A 14586-nucleotide genomic window follows, 5' to 3' on the forward strand; every position below is an offset into this window, starting at 1 on the left:
TTAAAATCGCTAGAGTATTAGCGTATGTGCACATGTTGAGAATTTGCTTGCAGAAATTTCTGCAAGGTTTCTGCATCTAATAAAAACAGCCCAGCATGGACCAAGACAAAAATGATCTTTCACACACGCAAATAGCCATGTGTGCCAAAAGTGAGAATCAGAGATAACATAACCCTCAGTAGAAAGGACACTCCAATATACATGAGTAAACACCAGAGAAAAAACAGGAGTACATGTCCCAATTTTTTGAAAAAAGTATCAATACAAATTTTATTACACAGAAGTCATCATATACATAAATACCAAATCACATAAATAACACGTACTTCAGTAAGGGAAACTTAGGAAAAAACACTGAAAGAAATGGTGACAGCCCCTGTAAATGTCTACGTCTAAAATAAAGTGCAAATAGGGCACTGCCCCCTGACGAAGCCAACGCAAAACGCGCGTTGGGGCTCCGGTGGTAATCCCTGTTTGCAGAATGGGTAAGATTTGAGGAATTATGTTTGCTATCTAGTGCACTATACCTGATGTGACCTCAACTTTGGGATGTATGACAAGTAGTCTAATAGTGACATATTCCTTAAAAAACTCCCATTTTGCCCTGTGACATGCACTATTTGCACTTTATTTTAGACGTTGACATTTTCAGGGGCTGTCACCATTTCTTTCAGTGTTTTTTCCTAAGTTTCCTTTACTGAAGTACGTGTTATTTATGTGATTTGGTATTTATGTATATGATGACTTCTGTGTAATAAAATTTGTATTGATACTTTTTTCAAAAAATTGGGATGTGTACTCCTGTTTTTTCTCAGGTGTTTACTAAGGTTTCTGCATCTCTTCGCAGCAAAAACACTGCGGCAAAAACACGTTTTTGATGCTTTTTTGGTGCATTTTTATGCAGTTTTGCATGTTTTTTTGCATACGTTTTTTGCAAGAATTGTTGTACAGCCTAGTAATGTACAATGGATATTGGCCCCTTATCAAATTAAAAACATCAGCTCTCAGCCACCCCCAAAAAAGATGCATTTTTAAGATGCGTCAAATCTGGCACTTGGCCTTGCTCTTTCCACTTGCCCTGTAGCGGTGGCAATTGGGGTAATGATTGGGGGGTTGCTGTCACCTTTGTATTGTCAGGTGACATCAAGCTCACAGGCTAGTAATGGAGAGGCATCTATAAGACTCCCCCATTACTAACCCCATAGATATATTATAAAAAACACACACACAGAATAAAGTCCTTTAATTGAAATAAGGACACTGACTCCTTTATTGAATCTAATTAAACCATACTCACTGAATGTCAAATCCACTGAAGCCAATGTCTCCTGTAACAAAAATAAAATAATAAACCACAATATTTATCACCTGTCCGCCAACAAGATAATAATCCACAATGTTCCACGATGATCTTGATATGTTTGAGAGCAGTCACTTATATGGCTGCTCTCAAATACATCTGGCTATTCACTGACTCAGGAGGTAATTGCTTCTGCAGTGTATAGCACTGAGCTGTGGTAACAAAGTCCGCTGGAGTTCATCAGCTGGTCAGCTCCGGTCATCTTTTTTGTGGCTACTCAGCGCTATGTAATGTGGGAGCAGTGACACTCCTCTAACCAACTGCCGGCAATATACTGACAGAAGTCACATCTCCTGATGTGGCTGTTCATAACATATGATTGCCATGGGACACTTGGGATTACATGGACTAAGGCCTGACAGGCAAGTATATGGTGGTTTACTATTTTTAATTTTTTTATTGGAGAGCATTAGGGTTTGGGCGTTAACTCCTTAATCCCATATGACATACTATCCCATCGAGGAGACCTGGGACTTAATTCCCAGTGACAGGATAGTACGTCATATGCGATCGGCCGCGCTCACTGGGGGAGCGCGGCCGATCGCGGCTGTATGTCAGCTGACTATCGCAGCTGACATCCGGCACTATGTGCCAGGAGCGATCATGGACCGCTCCCGGCACTTTAACCCCCAGCACACAGTGATCAAACATGATTGCAGTGTTCCGGCGGCATAGGGAAGCATCGCGCAGGGAGGAGGCTCCCTGCGTGCTTCTCTGAGACCCTCGAAGCAATGCGATGTGGCTCCAAGGGTCTCCTACCTCCTCCTCCCTTCAGGCCCAAGATCCAATATGGCCGCCGGGGGGCTTCCGAGTCCTGCAGGGAGGTGGCTTGCAAGTGCCTGCTCAGATCAAGCGCTTGCAAGGGTCCCTGCAGTGCCTGACAGATTGCTGATCTGACACAGTGCTCTGCAAACTGTCAGATCAGCGATCTGACCCTAAAACATGATGCCCCCCCTGGGGCAATGTTATAAAGTAGAGAAAAAATTCACAAATGTAAAAAAAAAATTCCTAAGTAAAGAAAAAAAAATATTGTTCCCATAAATACATTTCTTTATCTAAAAAAAAAACAATAAAAGTACACATATTTAGCATTGCCGCGTCTGTAACGACCCGACCTATTAAACTGTCCCACTAGTTAACTCCTTCAGTGATCACCATAAAAAACCGAAGCAAAAAACAACGCTTTATTATCATACCACCGAACAAAAAGTGGAATAACACGCGATCAAAAATACAGATATAAATAACGATGGTACCGCTGAAAACATCATCTTGAGACCCTGGGAACCATCAGGGATACCGTCCGATACTTGAGTCCCATTGACTTGTATTGGTATCGGGTATCGGTATCGGATTAGATCCGATACTTTGCCGGTATCGGCCGATACTTTCCGATACCGATACTTTCAAGTATCGGACGGTATCGCTCAACACTATTTGTAAGCCAAAACCAGGAGTGGAACAATTAGAGGAAAAGTATAATGGAAACATATGCACCACTTCTGCATTTATCACCCACTCCTGGTTTTGGCTTTCAAATACTGATGTAAAATACTGACCAAATACTGCTAGTGTGACGGCAGCCTAATACCTTCAATTAATGTTAGCTGGTGGTAGAGACACTAAAAAAGGAACCTGTGATGAGGCAACTGAACCTAGCAAATTAGCAGTCAGGGGGCTTATAAGATCTACCATTCCACAACGCATTGTCTCTCAGTATATTGCAGTCTGCTATTTGGTCACCATTGATCTAACATATTGAAGGCGTAGAGGCTCTGATTACAGTGATGTGTCACTTATGGAGCTGTGTTTTGCTTTTTTAATACAATCATTCTTTTATCAGAAGGAGATTTTAACTACAGGACAACTGTTCTCATACATCCTATTGAAACCACACCCCAAGCACTGATTAGCAGCTCTCTGTCAAAATAAAATGTACACAGAAAAGTTTGCTGCAGGCAGCATTATACAGAGCTCAACAACTGAGCTTTCCTAGAACTGCCGCAGAGAAAAACTGTGAATCTATCACATCTGCTGCACCCAGTAAACTTAGGGTATGTGTCCACGTTCAGGATTGCATCAGGATTTGGTCAGTATTTTATGTCAGTATTTGTAAGCCAAAACCAGGAGTGGGTGATAAATGCAGAAGTGGTGCATATGTTTCTGTTATACTTTTCCTCTAATTGTTCCATTCCTGGTTTTGGCTTACAAATACTGATGGAAAATCCTGACCCAATCCTGATGCAATCCTGAACGTGGACACATACCCTTAGGGTATGTTTCCACTGTCAGGATGGCCGGCGGTATCGCCGCAGCGGCAAAGCCGCTCGGCGCTAAGCCCCGCCCCATTTCTGGGACGCGATCATGCCGGATGTGTTAACTCTTCACATCCGGGATGATCGCTCTCTCCCATAGCGCCCTGTGATATGCCTTGCGGGGACGCTGCGTCCCCGCAAGGTGTACGGACATGCTGCGATCTGAAAAGACGCGCAGCATGTCCGGAGTCGCAGGGCCGCCGCGTGCGGGTTTCCACGCATAGTGGAGACGGGATTTCATAAAATCCCCTCCACTATGCTGGAACATCTGGACGCTGCTTGTTTGACGCTGCAGCTCTGCGCAGCGTCAAACAAGCAGCGTTTCCTGACCGTGGAAACATACCCTAAGGTCACTGTGAGTATGGTCTCAGCTTCTACCTCATGGTGCTGTCAGATTACGTGGCAAAAAAACTGATGAGAGATTCCCTTTGAAATAGAGAACAGTTTTAACATAAGCATCTTGATGCATGTTTTCCTCTCGAAATATGTCAAGAAGTGCAATATTTTGCTTGCTATAATTTTTTTCATAGTAAATAGATGATGAATAAAATGCTCCTGGAACATTTACCTCCGCAATGTATGACACAATGAAGAGAACAAGCACCATGATCAAGATGTACACTCTCCAGTAATATGGAGTACACACCAGCTGAATAATGAATAAAAAGAGACATGAGTGAGCAATGATTTATACAAACAATAATACTTTAAAAATACATAAAAATCTAATTATTTTTTTAATATTTAGGAAAAGTTAAAAATCAGAAAATTTATATATATATATATATATATATATATATATATATATATATATTTATTTATTTTAACAAATGTTATAATTAACCATATTGACACAGATTCTAACAAAAAATGAAATGCATTATATTTGAATTTGTTTTAATACAACAGATTGCATGTGTGGATATGAAATATGTATGTGCATGCATTGGTGCATTAAAATTGAATCTGTCATCAGATTTATGGTTCCTAATCTGTAGGTAGCATAAAATAGTGACATAAACTCTCATTCCAAAAGGATGTAACTTAGGAGGCTCCTTGCTACAGTTTTCATAAAAATCATTGTTTTATCAGCTGCAGAGCTGCTAGTTATCTCATAGAAGTGCTTTTTGTTAGCCATGCCTGCACTATTGACTGACAAACTTCACTGTACACTGTGCGTAGGAAGAAAGATGCCAATCAATTGGTGAGGGGTAGAGACAGCAGGTAGACATCATGAATATCAAGGACTACATAGCGCAGTTCATAACAAGGATACCGCAGAAAAATGATGTTTTATCAAAACTAGAGCATGGAGTCCAACAACTGGCACACCACTGAAATAAAGATCTCTGCCTCTATTTTTTACTGTAAAAACTTAGTGCCAGAGTCTTTTAAAGAAATAAGGATTTCCTTAGGGTATGTGCACATATTCAGGATTTTTTGCAGAAATTTCCTGACAAAAAACAGACATTTCTGCCAGAAATCCGCATGCCTTTTTTCGTGTTTTTTTCTGGAGCTTTCCCAATGCATTAGATAGCGGGAATAACGTGAAAAATCCACAAAATGAATGAACATGCTGCTTTTTTTACTGCAATGCGTTTTTTTCATGGAAAAAAGCGCATCATGTGCACAAAAATTGTGGAATGCATTCTAAATGATAGGATGCATATGTATGTGTTTTTATGCATTTTTATCATGTTTTTATTGCGAAAAAACGCAAAAAAATGTGAAAAATCCTGAACGTGTGCACATACCCTTAGGGTATGTGTCCACGTTCAGGATTGCATCAGGATTTGGTCAGGATTTTTCATCAGTATTTGCAAGCCAAAACCAGGAGTGGAACAATTAGAGGAAAAGTATAACAGAAACATATGCTCCACTGCATTTATCACCCACTCTTGGTTTTGGCTACAAATACTGATGAAAAATCCTGACCAAATCCTGATGAAATACTGAACGTGGACACATACCCTTACAGTCACTGTTTTTTTCAATGGCAAATAAAAAAAAAAACATCATATTTATCTTGTTTAGTCTGAGTTCACTTTTAGAAACTCTGTTACATTGTTCTTTGACTAACGATGAGTGGATCAGGAACATTTTTAATGCTGATGTCCACACGGATGTTTTCATGAAATTCGATTTACAGAGAAGCTATTTGTTGTGAATTTAATGTCCTTCATTATGTTTTATGTTCTCTCCAGACCCTAAAGCAAGATAAACATGAGATGCAAAAATTAAAGAAAAATCCTAAAACTCTCCTTACCGCTCATCTCTCCGGCCCCCGCATTGACAAACCCTGGGATGGCTTACACAAGCTCATGTAAGGTCCTGATATAATGATATGCAATGTGAACTTCCCATGCCCCATCAGGGGTGGAATTAGCAGCCTAGTTGGCCCAGGGATCAGCGAATGTGGCAGGGATAAGAAGATACAACAAGGGTAGTGAGGAGCGGAGGGCGAGAGAGAGGAGCGGCATGGTGAGAAGTAGTTTTGTAAATTTTTAATTTTTTTATTTTCCTTTATATTACGCATGAAGCAATGATCTCAGTCAAAAAAATGATAGACATCAAGATGTCACAAAACTGTCCTTCATAGTCAATGGATCAGTGGTCAGTAGGTCTAACTCTCCTATAACTGATTCAGGATGACTCTACAGTTTCTGTTACAGCTAACAATGATGATGAAGATATAAACCAAACTTTTAATGCATAATATTTATTTACTATATTTATTTCTCTTTTCAAATTGTATTGAAAAATAATGAAGTCAGTTGTCTCATATATTGAATTAGTTGCTTAGTTAGTAATCTTTAGAAAGTAAAATTGATGTTCAGACAGTAATTTGTAGTCTATCTTCATAGTTAATAAGAGCAGTAATATTGAGTTTGTAATGTTTGATTAAACAGATACAAGAAAAGTAAAGTATTATGTGGAGTCTTATCATAAGCAGAAAATAGACACTTGCAAAAACTAAATAAGATTTCAGCTTTGATCATATATACTATTGAAAATACTTTACCTCCATAGCAGTGTATAATGTGTCAATATCAGCAAAGTTGACAAACAGATAAGCCACAATTTGGATTATGATCATAACTGACAGCACATCTGGAAAAAAAATAATTAGGGTTATCAACATGTGTATAGAAAAAATTGTGTAATGTGTGTCTTGCAAGTAATAACTGATACATTTTAACATACAGTCTATATGAGCCAGATGTTCCTATGCAGAGGGGCTGGTAAACAGGGATAAATAAAAAGACATAAGTCCCAATTCATCAAGACTTTCATGTTGTTCTTGATGAGTGAGCAGGGTGGAATGTGAGGCTCCTGATTCGAGTTACACGCCTATTAATGAACCAGGTGAGATGATCACCTCACCACAAATCTTACTTCAATACCAGCAAAAGTCAGATTTGTTGAGCAGTGAACACGGCCTCTTATAATGAATTTGACGAGCAAGGCTCGCCACACCCCGTCACACCTCAGCTCAGCCCATATTGTCAGAGCTAGGCAAAAATTGTGTGAAAATTTCAAAAACTGCGACATTTTTCTGTAACATCATGTTGCGCTAAAATGTTATAACTTTTTACAACTTTTTTTATCAGAATTCTGAAGAAAAAGTTTTGGTGGGTCAAGTTCAAACTTTTTCTTTAGATGGTACTTAGCAATTTTAGAGATTCACACCATAAAAAGGTAAAGCAGGAGACTGAATGCAACGCACAGGAAGCTCGAACCAGTAACAGTCAAACAGTTTAATCCTCTCAAATACAGCGGGAATTTTCAGTAGTTAGGAGACAGTTAATAATATAAAACAGTGCAACAATACAATAAGAATAGCGTTCCTGGGAGCTACCACATAATTTAGCTCTTTCTGCAATAATGGCCCAAAGCCACAAATCCTCATGACAAAGTCTAACAGGGAGCATTGAGCCTGTTGTGCACCAACCGGCCCCCACCCTATCTGTTGTCCTAACCCAGGCTGACCCCTGTACTGTACGCTATGACTTGAAGTGATGGCTCTGCTCACTCGTGTCATGCCTCTGTAACTGGAGGCATCCACCTCTGGTTAATCTCTCCTCACTGATCTTTGATGCTTTACCATTAATGGTCATCTCTTAGGCCTGGGGCAGAGAGGACTGGGCTCTGGATCTCAACTAGCATTGTCAGGGTTTAGTATCTTGACCGACATAGATCATGTCCTTGGGTCTTGTCATAATTAGGGCTCAGGATCTTATCTGGTATCATCTGGGTCCTGTCTGCAAGCAGTCAGCACTCTGCAGGAACATTCTTTGTGCTGCAGCCTGTCACTCTGGCTTCAGAATCTTTCTCTATGCACATTTGCACCTCTCCTCTCCTGGGCACCAAATTCCCCTGCGGTTTGGCTTGCAGGACTTTTATATCAAGGAACTCTGTCATGCAAGCCACTTGACTAGGTCTTGCACAAAATCTACATCCCCTGCAATTTTTTGGGAGCCACTTGATTCCACCTGATTTCTTCCTGCCAGAAGATGGTAGTCTTTCCTTCCTAATGTCACATCATGCAGGGGCTCTTCAGGGTCACCATTGCTTTCTTTTACAAAGACACTTCTTTAAGTATGTTCATCTCATATCAAACTGTCAAGGTTGCTGGGTATTTACTGGGGTACTAATGTGGCAGAATTAACCACTTAGGAATGTACATCCAAGCTAGATACAATGAATACAATGTACTGTGAATACCTGTAGAAAGAGATCAGACAGCTGGCACTTTCTCTTGTTGAATTGCACAGGAACTTTAGTCATGCATAAAATAGAGCAACAATTTCTTTATTAAGGTGAACAAGTAAAGATTGTCATGCTGCTGCAGTGCAGAATAGCACAACTTCCACCAGAGGGAGCTTGAGAGGGAATTGAGACTGTGTACACAGAGAAGCACCACAGAGTAGCAGCACAGGCACCACCAAGTAGCGAGAGTGGTCAGACAAGCTGAATCAAAAAACAATCAGAGACAGAATTACCAAAGGGATCAGCAGTACACATGGTCAGGAACAAGCGAGAAGGTTCAGCAACAGTCAGAAGCAGATAAGACAAAGTCAGAAGGCAGAAGCAAATCCGAATACAAGCCAAGTCAGAAACCAGAGAATCAAACAAACAGGGAAATGCTTGGAAAGGGCAGACAGATGGAGACAACAGACAAGGGCAAGTCAGGGATCACAGCAGGACAAATCAAGAGCTATCAGAGTCAGGTTCACATGCCGAAGGCAGAACTATAGCTGACACCACCAGCAGGATGCATAGGAGCTAAATAGCAAACCTAAACCAAGAATGAGGCAGAGCAAAGTTAACCCTTGACATGATCTGCCCGGAAAAAGGAGAGACAGGATAAAACCCTGGAATGGATCATGACAAAGATAACTTTGGTGCATAACATCTTCTTGAAATCAGTCTACTAAATCCTTTAAAAAGCAAGAGTACACTGCACAAGTGCTCACCTTCTAAGGGTGATGTCTTGTCTTGGAAATCAGCCATTCCATTAGTAACAATGCTTCCCAGATAAAATACACATTTTGCAATGTATTGCCAATAACTGCATCACACAATCTTGGCAATAAGGGAAAAAATAAATTGGCAACATTTTTGGAATCCCCTTAAAGTCAGAAAAGTTTTCCACCTGAAGCAAAATACCTATCTGAAATGTTGACATTTCTACAATGCTAAAATGTCATTTTCTGCTATGCTGCCCCATCCATCAGGCAAGATGGGCATTTTCCTTTAAGTGGCTAATTTTCTGACTGTAAGAGGGCAGCATTTCCACCCATGCAGACATAAAAAGATAAATAAAAAGAAAGATAAATAGATAGGTAGAGAAAAAAAAGAGGAAAAAAAAGGTTTAGCCCAGAGTGACATGTTTTGTCCATAGTTGTAGGCTGGTGGCCCAAAAGTGGCATGTATGGTAGAGTAGGACCCATCAGAAGGAGATCACCTTGCCGTGGTTGATGGGCACACATGAATTGGCCAATTTATGCACTAAGAATCTTCATTTCATCTATTTGGCTGCCGTCACACTAGCAGTATTTGGTCAGCATTTTACATCAGTATTTGTAAGCCAAAACCAGAAGTGGGTGATAAATACAGAAGTGGTGTATATGTTTCTATTACACTTTGCCTCTAATTGTTCCACTCTTGGTTTTTGCTTACAAATACTGATGTAAAATACTGACCAAATACTGCTAGTGTTACGGCAGCCTTACTGTAAGTTTTATGAAATAAATGTGAAAAAAATATTTTTGAGAAGTATAATTCATATTGAATATTTGTCTGTGTTTTCACATGTCCTACATTCATGTACATGTGCTGCTGTTCTTTTTTATCTATAGATAGAAAGATAGATAGATAAATAGATAGAGATTAAGGTGTCCCTTATATGAGGTACAATCTATTAAGAAATTCGATAATCATACCCTCTAAACCTTTTGCATTTAGTCCTAAACACTCATTTATGACCCCATAGTAAAATGTTAACCCTTGCCAACTTGCCGTCAAAGTTACTATATAGAAATCAGTATTAAGTCACTAAGCTATGATTTTACATTTCATGTAGTTAAGGAAAATAAATAATTGAACTCATCCATTTTTTATTACTTTACATTAAAGAAAGTATTAAATACTTTAAAAAGATAATATCTTAACACGCTCATAAGAATTAATTAGGATATTTTATTTTAAAAGTCTTGCAGTCAGGGTACAACATTTTGTGTACTTGAACACAACATAATTTAAAATTGCTTTTAAACCTCTTCTGTAGTGTTCAGCATTCCGATACTGCAAATATCGTGTATTGGCCGATATTCGCGGTATCGGAATTCCGATACTGAGTTCATTTACGTTTGCAATCTCGAATACCAGAATCGGAAGTTCCCATAGTGCAATGAGCCAGTTTGATTTAATTCAGCCAATGAGGAATTCTAAGAAGTGTGGGCACATCCTGTTATGCATGCTAGGCATGTATGTAAGGGCATGGCTGTGATTGGCTGCTGAAATGATGTCATGATGCACTATAAAAGCCGCCGCCGCCATTGTGGGTTCACTCTGCTGTGAATTCAGTTAGGGACAGGACACTGCTGTTCTGACTGAGGGATAGTTTGAGATAGCGATTTGCTTCATTGTGCTTTACCCAGGCTAATTTAGTAACTGCTGTGGTAGAACCTTGTTTTTGCCTTGCAGCGCTGTTCACGGCTGTCTGCAAGGCCTCTGTGTGAGTGCAGCTCACGCTGTAGCCTGTTCTGCAGCCACAGCTGGTTGTAGTCAGCTCAGCGTGTGTCACTGCCTCATACTGTTCCATTGTCCTTTTTTCAATTAGTGCTGCCTGCTGCACATTTTTCCTGATTTATCCTATTAATGGGTTTCCATTCGTATCCTGCTAGATTGCGGAAAAGCACTATATAGGAGTACATAGAGGAGCCTTTCTGCAGACTTGTGCCCTGCAACCCCAGCCAGATTAGTATTAGCCTTTTTTGGAGCCTCATCTATTGCATTGTAGGTTACCTTCCTGCATTGTAATCGCTACAAAAAGTTTGTGATACTATCGGTTTTACATCTTTGGGCACATCCAGTGTCTTTTTGTGAAAAAAACAAAAAGTTAATAAACTTCAACAAACACTCCACTTTACAGTTACATAGGCCACATTAGCTCATAATAAAGTCTAGTCCACACTTTATATAATTAATGTTTCTTGTACCTGTTAGCAGCTGTTCAGGAATAAGCACACTAAGCCCTTAGTACTTTTCTGCCTATCTTTATCAGTCTACCAAGATGAAGAAGGCAGGGAGTAAGGCACGTGGTCGTGGGCGTGGAGTTTCTGCAGGGAGAGGACATGGGGATTCTGTGCCTGCTGCAGGCAGCGGTGACTCATCATCCCCCAGGTTTAGCAGGGAACAGTCCTTCATGCGCAGCTTTGTAGGAGCTCGCCGTATCCCACTGCTGTGGGACGAACAAATTGAAGCCATTTTCGGATGGATGGCAGCTAACGCATCGACTTCAATTAGTGCCACATCCTCTCAGGCACAGAGCACTAAAGAGCACCCATCTGTCTCTGTCTTCACCAGCTGCCAAATTGCCCAGGCAGTCAGAGAGCCCAGGACAGGAGCCATCTCTACTTCTGTTCTCTGAATCTCTTGGCTTGGAAAGATGGAGCCAGCCAAGCAGCATTCGAGAAACTGAAGAAGAGGCAGTGTGCAGTAATGCATGTGGTGGGAGCAGCTCTGAGGAAGAGATTCCCCGAATGGCCCAAAAAGGAGGGAGAGGGAGGGGGAAGACTGCGTTGCCTGTTGCCTCCACTTTGGCACCCATTGGGAGCATGCCTCTTCCAAAACCCAAAACGGACGCTCCCAAGACTTGCAGTGCCTGGTCCTTTTTTGATACAGTTGCAGATGACATTTGCTTTGTCAAATGCAACCTGTGTAATCAGAAAGTCAAAAGAGGGAAAAGTGTCAGCAACCTCAATACCACAAATATGTGGAAACATGTGCGGACCAAGCACTTGGTGGAGTTACAAAAACACACTGAAGACCTAGGCCAACCTACAGTGGCACCTATCACCTCTTCAGCTCATGTCGTTGCCTCTTCCTCCAGCTCACACACAGCTGGTTCGGCTTCCTCACAGGATCGCCATGGAAGAACCTCTGGCACTGTTGGACAGAGACACCGTGTAATTCCACCCACAGCACCATATTCCCAGTCATCCTCACACTCCCAGGGCAGTCTACAGCCATTGGTAGCACAGGCATAGGAGAAAAGGTGGCCATACTCGGCAAACCACCCCTGAGCACAGGCTCTGAATGCTGGCATTGCAAAACTACTGTCCTTTGAAATGCTATCATTCAGGCTGGTGGAGACTGACACCTTCCGTAAGTTCATGGCATTGGCAGTCCCACAATACAACATGCCCAGCCGCTTTTATTTCACCAGGCAAGCTGTCCCTGTCCTGCAAAAGCATGTGGAGGAAAAAATTAAACATGCGCTACTAAACTCCATCAGTAGCAAGGTCCACCTGACCTCCGATGCGTGGACCAGTCACCATGGACAGGGATGATACCTTTCCCTCACTGTCCATTGGGTAAATGTTGTGGAGCAGGGGACAGATCTTGAGAGTGGCGCTGTACATGTTCTGCCAACTCCAAGGATTGCAGGATTCCAGTCTGTACACATTGACTCCTCCTCATACTCCAGTTCCTCTGAATCACCGCTGCAGGAGCTGTCACAGCCTACCTCCACATGGACCCGTGAACGCTTACCTGTTAAGATAGATATGAGCACAGCCGTGGCCAAACGTCAACAGCCGTATTGAAATTCATTTCTTTGGGGAATCGAAGCCACACAGCGCAGGAGCTTTGGAATGCTATCAAGCAGGAGAGCGATGTGTGGTTTGTGCCAGCGAATCTCCAGCCAGGCATGGTAGTGTGTGACCATGACCGAAATCTGGTGGCAGCTCTGGGCCTAGGCAACCTCACTCACATCCCATGTCTGGCACATGTGATCAACTTGGTCATGCAGAGTTTTTTGAGGGACTATCCAGATCTTGATGCACTGATGCACAAGGTCCGCCTAGAGTGCGCTCATTTGCGGCGTTCCAGCATGGCAAGATCATGCATTGCAGCTCTGCAGTGCCGATTTTGCCTTCCGGAACATCACATCATGTGTGAACTACCAACCAGGTGGAATTCAACGTTACATATGTTGGAGCGATTGTGTGAGCAGCAGGCAGCAGTAATGGAGTACCAGCTGCATCAGGCGCAAACAAGTCACACTGCGCGCCATTCACACTTCACCACCACTGAGTGGGCCTCTATGAAGGACATCTGCCACGTTTTGCATGCCTTCGATGATTCCACGCGGATGGCGAGTGCAGATGATGCACTAGTCAGCATGACTAGTCAGCACTCCTTATCTGCCTGATTGAAAAAACACTGCAAGCACTAAGGGAGGAGGTTGTGGAAGAGGTGGAGGATGAGGATTCACAAACGCTATATGCTTCTGGACAGTCTGCGCAACGTCATTCCTCACAAAGGCCTAGGCAGAGGACACTTTGTGAGGAGGATGAGGAGGAGTCAATGGAGGAGGAAGACATCTGTCCAGAGGAGGGAGTTACACAATGCTCTAGTAGTCAGTATGTAGAGCGAGGGTGGGGTGATGCAGAGCAGGCAGAGATCATGCCTCAAGCAGGGGACAGCGTTTCTTGGCCAGTTGGCAGTCTGCAGCACACGGTTGATTTCATGCTGCAGTGCCTGAGAAACGACTGCCGCAATGCCCACATTCTCAACACGGCTGATTATTGGGTGTACACCCTCCTAGATCCTCGCTACTGGGACAACTTTCAAAGCCTCATAACACCGTTGAACCGGGAGCATAAAATGCGGGAGTACCAAGACACACTGGTGCATTCCATCATGTTTTCCATTCCAACCAAGAGCAGTGCTGCTAGTGCTTTACAAAGCAGCTCAGTGCATCGAGGCAGTGGAGGAAGCTCTGCACAAAGAGGGAGCAGAAGCAGCACCTCAGCACAAGGCAAGACCAGTATGGCCCAAATGTGGCAAAGTTTTGTGTCCCCACCACAAATGTCTACACCATCACAGATGGCTCCAGTCAGCAGGAGGCAACATTTCCGTCAGATGGTGACAGACTACATGTCTTGCCTTCTCAGTGTTCTCCCAGACGGCTCTTCCCCTTTCAAGTTTTGGGTCTCTAAGCTGGATACATGGCCAGAGCTTAGCCAGTATGCATTGGAGGTGCTGGCTTGCCCTGCTGCTAGTGTATTATTGGAACGCGTCTTTAGTGCAGCAGGTGATGTACTAACAGACCGTCGCATGCGACTATCCTCCGATAACGTTGACCGGCTTACTTTTCTGAAAATGAACAAGGCCTGGTCT

General features: G+C 42.3%; 1 protein-coding gene across 1 annotated transcript in view; it reads right to left on the reverse strand.

Annotated features, from left to right (window-relative positions):
- LOC143808061 (putative cation-transporting ATPase 13A4) overlaps positions 1-14586 on the reverse strand; it is a 381893-nt gene that overhangs the window by 9099 nt on the left and 358208 nt on the right. Inside the window, exons 28-29 of the mRNA XM_077290321.1 lie at positions 6698-6786; positions 4244-4324 (exon numbers count right to left, since the gene is read on the reverse strand). Of these exons, the coding sequence (XP_077146436.1) occupies positions 4244-4324; positions 6698-6786 (170 nt within the window). The remainder of the gene's footprint in view (positions 1-4243; positions 4325-6697; positions 6787-14586) is intronic.

Source organism: Ranitomeya variabilis, chromosome 2 (assembly GCF_051348905.1).
Source record: "Ranitomeya variabilis isolate aRanVar5 chromosome 2, aRanVar5.hap1, whole genome shotgun sequence".
Lineage (NCBI taxonomy): Eukaryota > Metazoa > Chordata > Amphibia > Anura > Dendrobatidae > Ranitomeya > Ranitomeya variabilis.